This window comes from Corvus moneduloides, chromosome 9 (genome assembly GCF_009650955.1).
Source record: "Corvus moneduloides isolate bCorMon1 chromosome 9, bCorMon1.pri, whole genome shotgun sequence".
Classification (NCBI taxonomy): Eukaryota; Metazoa; Chordata; class Aves; order Passeriformes; family Corvidae; genus Corvus; species Corvus moneduloides.
Genome location: NC_045484.1, coordinates 13,352,100 through 13,361,421, shown reverse-complemented (window position 1 = coordinate 13,361,421; position 9,322 = coordinate 13,352,100). Strand labels below are relative to the sequence as shown.

General features: G+C 36.6%; 1 protein-coding gene across 4 annotated transcripts in view; it reads right to left on the bottom strand.

The window, feature by feature from the left end:
* Positions 1-525: 525 nt before the first annotated feature.
* Positions 526-9,322, bottom strand: part of VCAM1 (vascular cell adhesion molecule 1) — a 42,845-nt gene continuing 34,048 nt past the window's right edge. For 3 of the 4 annotated variants that reach the window (XM_032118721.1, XM_032118719.1, XM_032118720.1), the window contains exons 6-11: positions 7,398-7,676; positions 6,418-6,735; positions 5,566-5,838; positions 4,683-4,946; positions 3,999-4,265; positions 526-1,502 (exon numbers count right to left, since the gene is read on the bottom strand). In XM_032118721.1, the coding sequence (XP_031974612.1) occupies positions 1,342-1,502; positions 3,999-4,265; positions 4,683-4,946; positions 5,566-5,838; positions 6,418-6,735; positions 7,398-7,662 (1,548 nt within the window). In that variant the 5' untranslated portion in view covers positions 7,663-7,676 and the 3' untranslated portion in view covers positions 526-1,341. Of the gene's footprint in view, positions 1,503-3,998; positions 4,266-4,682; positions 4,947-5,565; positions 5,839-6,417; positions 6,736-7,397; positions 7,677-8,411; positions 8,617-9,322 lie in introns of those variants that run through there. The other variant, XM_032118718.1, reaches the window with a different exon arrangement.

Below are 9,322 nucleotides of genomic sequence, written 5' to 3'. Positions count from 1 at the left end.
CCTCTCAGCCACAGAGCCTGCACCTCCCACAACTTTGCCTTCAGTGCTGAATATCAGCACCCAGATGAGTCAAAGCACCACTGCTAGTCAGAAGAAGAGAGGTAAGGATAAATACTATCAAATTCCACCTCTCCTTCCTTCTGTCTTTGCGTCTGCACAGGAAGTCCACACTTTTCACAGCCATTTTGCCAACACTGGCAAGTGTGTGGTGAAACAGGCACTAACCAGAGTGAAGCATGCAGACACTGGTTCTCTGTTAAAGGGAAAGTAGTCAGGCAAGTGGTTTAGATTTCCACAGTGAGCAGCTTGGGAAGGGCATTTCTTCAGGAAACGACTCGCCCACCATTGCCAAGTGCACAGATTTTGCTTGTGCCCCCTGCCTGTGCATTGAGGTTGCTGCCAGCCTTGCTTGTGCCTTTGCATCTGGGGCTTCCCACAACACCCACAGCTGCTGCTGCTAAGGACAATCTCCTTCCATAGTAATGTGTATTCTGGCATCATCTTAAACAAGCATCACTAGTGGGATTTAGTCAAAGAAATCTACTGGCAGTTTTATTTTGCAGTGGAAATTGGTAAAGTATATTTAAAATCAGCTTAGATTTTACAAGAAGAGTCTGATTTGGCTCATCACAAAATAACAGAATTCTGACATTGATCTAAGAATGATCAAAGCCTACAAAAATACCTTGGCAGTCCTAGAATTTACTAGATTATTACCCCAGGCATTTTTTTAATAATATTTAAAATAAAACATTTCACAAATGAGCCTCGAAGTCTTAAATTAGTTTAAATTTGTTAGAAATGCATAGCCCAGTGATTGCATAACTTCATTGAAGATGCAGTTTATGGCAATATCAGTGAAAAGAGAACATTTTCCAAACATTACCACAAACAGACAAATTATATAAAAAACATTCGTACTGCAGAGTAATACAAAATAAAAATCACCTGATCAGCTCAAGAAATATTCATTTATATCTTTGAATTAACAAAATTACTCTGTACAGTTGCAACAAGACTTCAGTTTTACAAACTGATATTTAGTTGAACATATTTATGACACAAATTATACACTATGTACAAACCTAGTTCTTCACAGAGCTCTTTGTTCAGCATGCTTCAACACAGAAGTGATTTACCAATTTCTAGGATAGGATTCTAGCTCTTCCTTTAATTTAAATACCAAAACACTTCTCAAAACATGAAAAAAAAAATCCATTTGCTATCACATGGTGCTGTTCTTAAGTCACTTGTTTGTTACCATATGTTACAGAAGAGTAGAACCAGTCACAGCAATAAATAAATGCGCTTATTATCAACTAAAGACTTGTATTCACATGATCACACTTTCAACCTGAGTGCTTTTACAAGACTGTAGGATCCATTGATCTTTGCTTGCCTTGACACATAGATCAAAATTGCAACTGCAGGTACTGCTACTGCTGCTACAGATGAGAATGCAATAATCAATGGTATCATCTGATCTGGTTCCTCCAACCTTGCTGAAAATGGAGACAAAAGGAGAAAAAAATTGTGTAAATATTCTTTGAAACAGATACATGTACATCACTGTAAAAGCAGTGTTATTAATGACCTTCATCTGGAACATATTTCTGTTTTCATGCACAAAGCATGTTTTTTGTGTTTTCCTTACATTTTCTCCTTTAGTAACTTCATATTACACACTTTAATTTCTAGCCACTATCTCGATCTTAAATTTGCTTTGCAAGTTCAAACCCATCTGATATCATCTACAATGAAGAATATCATGAAATTAATGAAGAATACAAGAGGAATACCACATACTTTACTCAGGAAACGTTTGAGTGCATTTCAACCTCCTGGAATTCATCTTTCAAGGGGAAGACCATGTTTTAAAAGTCCAATATTTAGTTATTTTTGTGAAACAGAACTTTCTCTGGATTACTCTCACTGTTCACACATGTGGACAGAAATGCAGCTGGGATCCACATTTTTCTGGCCCTATCCCTAAAGCTACCACACCAACTCACGTAAGAGAGACAAAGACATCCACACTGAAAGGAGGTTAAATACAGCTTATTCTGACCAGGTTGTTTGGTTTGATTTTGGGTGAGGGGTTTTTTTTAGGTTAACTGCAGTACTGTCATGCAAGGATCAGCTATGAACTAGTTGTGCTCACCTTGACAAAAAATTCACTAGAAAGTACAAACAAAGTAGGATTAAAGCAATAGACCCACCCATCTACAACAGCTATCTCGATCTCTGAAATGTTGTTCCAACCTTACTGGAAATATGAAGTACATATCTGCTTGTATAATTTTTGGTGACAGTGCAGAGTATAAATTTCCATTCATTGATGGCAGAATAATTTCTCCTGATGGGCTTTTTTTCAGGACAATCTCTGAGGGTATATATGCTACATGTAATAGTGATATTTTCTACTTTAACATTTTCTCATGGATATACTAACACAGCAATATTTTGGAGAGGGACTGAAAAGAAATGCAAGGTAGGATTTAGCAATAAACAGAAGCAAAACTCGTGAGGCATCAGCAGCTTTTACAGGCAAAATACTAATCCAGTCAATGGGCCCACTATAGTAGTTGAGCACGTGGCTTTAGACACTACGCTGTCACCAGCTATCCTTCACACACTGAAGCCAACAGCAGCTGCCAAAAAGAACATTTTATCAATTGATGGAGTATGTTGCATAACTTTTAAATTATATGGAGCCTCTTCTTCTTTTCTTATTTCAAATTCACTATTTATTTGTTTGAGTTCATGAAAGGGCACAGACCAACAAAACCAGAGGTCTATGTCCACTTTCAACACAAGAGAAACAGAAAAGGCAAAGGAAGGAGTCCTAGAAGTGTATTTTTTTTCCACTAGGTTCCTCAATTTTATATCCTGTTTTCAAAAGATGGAAGTGGAAATATGAAAAATGTTGAGGCAGCAATTATTTTGCGTATCTACCATTTTGGACTGAAGTTTTCACTAGCATTAAGACCACTTATGACAAAGACCTGTACAACTTATCTCAGTTTTTTTAAAGACAATTCATTCTTAATGAAACTGAAGATGTCACTCTATCTGCATAAAAGAAATCCTAATATGAACTCCGTAGAGCATTTATATTAACTAACATTTGATGTAAGTACTATGTGCTGAGACTACTCTCCCAGTTCATTAAAGGTATGCATGTGTATTTTCCTGCATCCCTTAGCCAAGCCCTGTCTGCGGTATATTTGCTATCTATTGTTTCAAGGGTTGTGAACCCATCAGCAATTTTCTTTTATAGAGTACTCCTAAGAGATGTAACATTTGCAGATATGCAAGGAATGGTAACACTTTGTCCTTGTTTTGCTTTGCTTGAAGGGGAAATCAAAAGTGTATTTTTTGGTGCAGCTATTAAAATAGTAAAGAATAGGGAAGAGAGCTGAATTGGTGGCAGAAGTGATCCCAAAGCAATACCCTTTTGCCATGCAAGAGGCAGAAGCAGCAGAGCTAAAGGAGAGAAGCCTGATTACTATTGAAAATGAAACTTTGCTATCATTTCATTTTAAGTTGAGGAACTAGCATTTTGTGTAGCTTAAATGCAGATTGCAAGAGGAGGAAACAGAGTTGTAACTTAGGGAAGAAGCAAGGAGCTGTAACACAGTGCTTCCACAGAGCAGTTTCAGCATGCACTTTCTCCTGGAATATTTTGTATGCAGATTTCCACTGAGGCCTGTTTGGAAGGAAATACAGGCACTGCATACCTTCTTTACCTCAAGCATACATTCGTCAGTTGGAAGGAGTGATGGAAGCCCCGCTGACTTACGAACATTTCATAAGCTATCTGTACTGAGGCAGACTTCATGCTTCATTGTTTAAAGCTTCCTAAATGACTTAGTGATGTTAGGGCCACTTTTTAATTCCATTGACATCAAAGACAGAATTACCTCATCCTTCACAAAGAAGATCTGGACCTAAAATATATAAACCAAAAAACTTGTTTTCTGGCTTGTTCTACAAACCTTGAACATGTAATTTCACAGATTTTTCTTCCTTGCCAAATGGATTATAAGCTTCACATTCATAAAGCCCCAGATCTTGACTTTTCAAGTTCTGTATAGTTAAAGTTGCATTTCTAAAAATTTTCTCAGATTCCCCAGTGGCCTTCTTTTTCTTCCAGGAGATCACAGGAGCTGGATTACCAGAACTAGTACATTTCATTGTCACAGTTTCTCCTTCTTTAAGAGCAGCAGTAGGGATAACAGTGATCATTGTGTTCTTTGGTCCATCTGAAAGGAAGAGTCCTATAGTAAATCACCACTGGATTTTTAGTGATGGATCCTACATGTCCTACTGGATGTCAGCCTCCCAACATTAATTTCTTTTCCATTCTCAAAAAGAAAAGTAAAGCACACAGTATCAGAGATTCCATACAAACCCTCCATAGCCTAAACATACTAACCAAGTACTTCTAACCATGTAGATCAATTTCTCACTCATTCAGATCTGGACTTTAGAATGTCATTATATTTAAGATTTCATGACTTTGTTTTGTTCGTCAGCACTGCTCCTTTCTTAGGGAAGAGCAGAGGACAACGTTGATTTTTTTGTTCTCACAGGGTTTTGTTTAATTTGATGGTTATATTTATCACTGAAGAACTAACTAAATAATTTTGAATTACTGGGAAAACTTTACACATACTTACATTTCACATTAAGTGTGATTTCACTTCTACTGTTCCCAAACTTATTTTCTGCTATACATTCATAGTCTCCTCCATTTTGGAATGTCACAGATGGAAGAAGGATACTCCTGGCACTGTCAGGCCCCATGTCTGCATTGTCAGATTTTCTCCTTAAAATAATCTTGGGAGGAGGGCTACTTTCAGCAGAACATTGTATGGAAACATTTTCTCCTTCTTGAACTGTTGTAGAAGGTTCAATGGAGAATTTTGTAATGACTGGAGCACCTGCATGACAAAAGAAAAGGCTGTTAAACTAACACAAGGTACTAAAGATGGAGAGGTTTTTAAGAAAGCGGGAATTGCTTGCTCAAGGATCTTTTTATTTTGGTTTTGATCCCAGACAATCTAAGACTTTCGGCTCTATCAAAACAGTAGCAATCAATCAGTCAATCATAAAATATTACAACAACAATATTATTATGTCCAAAAGATTTTTACCATTAAATTACTATTACATTTATTACTAATGACTAAAACTATTAGTTCAAAGAAGGAGACTGTGATGTCCCTGTGAAACTGCTACATACATTGTATTTCAAGGAAACAAGTGTGTGTCCCCCCACCACTTTCTCAGATTCTTTTGTGACTTTGAATGTTGCATTGTGTGAAATGTATAGAAGTGTGAACATACAACAGCAGTACAGAGAGAATTAGCCGAAAATTAACTATAGAAAGAAAAAGTCCAACTCATGAAGAGCAGCCTTAAATTGAAGCTGCATCCTGAATATGTAACAAGGAGGGCCCCGTATTTTCCTAATTTTCAATATTTCAGCCTCCTCCAACCTAACAGAGATCTGCCAGTTAGGTACTGGATAATACAAGTGAAACTCAAGCAGAATTGTACCTTGTATAATAATGTCCACAGTTGCTTTCTCTATTTTATTGGTTACCAGATTAATTACTTCACAGATATACAGTCCTGAATCATTGAAATGGACATGGGGAATAGAAAGAACATTGTTATTTGTCAGATGCTGAATGCTTTCTTCAGCCGAATATTTATTCCAAACTATTTGTGGTGGTGGGTTACTCTGAGTCACACAAGTAAGGTTTAGAGAGTCTCCTTCCATTGGTGAGTTGCCTGGAGATGCAGTAATGATAGTATTTTGTGGACCAACTGTAAGAGAACAAAAGGAAGACAAGATCAGTAAGTAAATGAAGAATGACATGCACATCTCTAACACTAGCTATTTTAGAGGTACATTTCACAGAATACTAAGAAAAAAATGAATAATGTGTATTGCAGTAACACAGTGGAACAATTCTTCCAGGCTTAGTAAGATGTTTTGCTTACAGCTTTGAAAGCTAAGCTAGACAAAATGTGTACAATTTTTGGTTTTCTCTTTTTTTTTCTTCTAATTATCATTTATGACTAAAATTGGAATTCCTAAGCATACAATACAATTTTGAAAACATCTAGCAGTGTGATACCATTTTTCTTCTGGTCTTTACTTTCTGACAGACTGTCCAAGGCAAGAGAAGAGAGTTACTAAAGCATTGCCTAACTTCTGCCTAACTTCTGGATATTTAATTACTCAGTGAGTGCTACTGAATACAATAGAATCCAGTATATTATTGACATAAATAATATAGGTAAGAAGTGCAGATTATAAATTTTTTATAGTACACACTTCATTAAACCATTTCACAAAACTCAACATTTTTTGTGCGAAAGCCCTAGTACAAAAATACTTACAATTTGCATTAAGTTTCTGAGAAGATGTTCTTTCTTTGGGTTCAAATTCCATATCAGGAATTAGTAACCTGGCCACACAGGTAATCTCTTTCCCAATATCTTCAGCCACAGGATGAAATGTATATGTCACAATTTTGGTCTCTGTATTTGTGCTGCCATCTTCAAAGAAATTTTTCTCATGAAGAACATACTCATCTTTCTTTAGGAGAACTTCCAGGCCATTAGAGGGATACACATCAGGAATTTGACAGATGACAGTGGCTGGTTCTCCAGCAACTAAGGATGAGCGGATCTCAATGATAGGATCACTGGGGAAAGCTAAAAGAATAAAATCAATTTCTTTAGACTAGCAGAGACGAATAGTAGGGTCAACATAAGAGCAAGATCCAGACATTAAACATCTTGAGTTTAGAGGTGCTCAGAACATGACATTCTATCAACTTTATTACAAGACATATCTTGATCTGAAGACCTACAAGTCTTTTATAAGCAGTTCTTTTACTAAGGGGAATTTTATTTGTACAATTGCTGAAATATGATCACAGAATATCTAGTAAAATTCAGCATGGCACCTGGGCAGTGATACAGCTGCCTAAACATAGGCATTCAGAGCAATCCATACACTAGTGCTATCCTGTTTTCTGTGCTGGTAGGTTTAGACATCTGAATCACTCCCCTGCAAACTACAAAGGCTTTGATTCTTTTTCCCCCCCAGCTCTGTGAACGCATTCAGGCAGTTTTGGCTTTCAAGAATTACCAAAAATAAGAAAAAATAATACTAGTACATACAATCCTTCAGTGCAGAAAGCTAAGCAGAGAAGGAGACATATAAAAGGAATCTTAGAAGGAAGTATATGTTGAGCTATAGCAGACTCATTATCCTAGAATTAAAAGCTAACTGGTAACCACAATATCTAAAACAATTATTGAGTTTTCTATCAACACGTACTATTTAAAGAGAATTTTGCATTTTTACTTACAGTAAGGTTCAACTTGGACCTGCTTCTCTTTTTTCTCTTTCTCATCACATGTGACAGTACAAAGATAAGCATGAGAATTCACACTGCTAACTGGATTCATAGTCAGTGTAGAATATGTCCTGTGGTTGCTGACTTTTCCTCCAAGGGGGTTGTCCAAATGTGTTCTCCAGGAAAAACTTGGTGATGCACAGCCAGTAGTATTGCATGTGAGTATGAGTGTGTCTCCAATCTGTGCAACAATTCTCTTAGCAGGTATAATCTCCATTTCAAAAGCTTTAACTACAAAAGGAAAAACACACATCAATTCAGCATTTTCCTCAACTTTTATCTCCCTATTTCTTCTCATGTTCTACTGTGACATGAGGTCTTTCAATGTTTCAATTCTTTACTTTATAGTTGTGTGGAAATTAAACTAATAAAGCTCATGCAGTGGTTTACATATTCAAAACACCCCATAAACATTGCTATTTTTGTCAAAGATAATACAGACTCAGATGACTAACAGATAATTTTCATGTATAAAATGGCATAAACCAAATGCTGTCAGTGAAAATAAATGCATTGGCACAATATAACTTTTTTTTGTCAGGTGGAGCTGGTTCTAAAACTTTGTAACATTTGAGGGGAGAGGTAGCAGGTAGATAGCAAAGACAACAGCAGAAACACTTCCAACAGGACATTTAGTACCAAACTTGACTGACACTGTCAGGAATGACAGTAAAAAGTCAAACATGCATTGATATACTGCAGTTGTCTCCTAGACTGTCTTTTAGCAAACTCAATAGGAAAACGACTGAGTCATTGCAGAGCACAGAAAAACTCAAAGTAAATGTCAAAAAAAGCTTCCTGACATTTTGACGGAACTTCTTAATTGACAGTTGTATTCACTGAAATGAAAAGGTAACTGGAGCAAAGTGAAATAAAGATCGAACAGCAAATTTTAGGTCAGTTTACACTTAACAAAGTTAAAACAAATAAAACAAGCAGCACCAACCCCCACCTTCCCCAACTTACCAGTCCTTAACACACACAAAATTACTAGCACAGCCTGGCTTGTTCTTCCCATCTCTTTAAACATTTGTAATTGCTGTTACTGGGTAAAGAAAGTAAATTCAAGAGTTTTGCTTTCTATCTTCTGTGAAGAAGCACAGCGAGATCTTGCTGCTCTGCAACAGTTTATTACAAGAGCTCCAGAGTGCTCTTTATAAGGGCTCTGCTCGAGGTGGAGTGGGAAATCCCTGGACGGGAAAAACCAGAGCAGGGAGGAAGAGACCCATATCGGGCCGTGCCCATTGGCTCAGCGCCCTCTGCTGCTTCTGTGAAAGCCCAGGAAAATAAATGGTAACACTCATAGATACAGTGCCTACTGCATTTAAAAAAATCAGTTTCAGATCTGATCCTGCAAACAACTGATAAAATGAAAGAATGTGCGTAAGTCCAAGTAATTGAATGCAACTATATCCCAGATAAAGCAGTTATTCAAATTTGCTTTTAATGAAAATATTTTTGTGGGTCTTCAGAATACTTCTAACAATGCTCAGCTCTGTAAATAACATTACATGACTCAGTATTTCCTTTGAAAACTGTGCTACCAAGTATGTTTGATCTCTAAAAACGAAGAAATATCATCAGATAACAGAAGTCTGGAGATCTGACTTCATCAGTTTGAATCAGGCTCATACTGTTCAAATTAACTGAATTAACTAATATTCCCAATACCACTTTGCAGGGGATATACAAATCCAGTTTGGAATATTTCTGAGGACAACTGTTAATGGCTAATAAGGCAGCAATGTTATGAAAAAAAGTAAAATAACATTTTCAATGTATAATTTTCAATTGGAAAATGCTATAAATGCAAAGAATGGATAAAGGCTTCTAAATCTCAGTTGTTTATATATTCAACTACTTGAGTAATTTAGGCA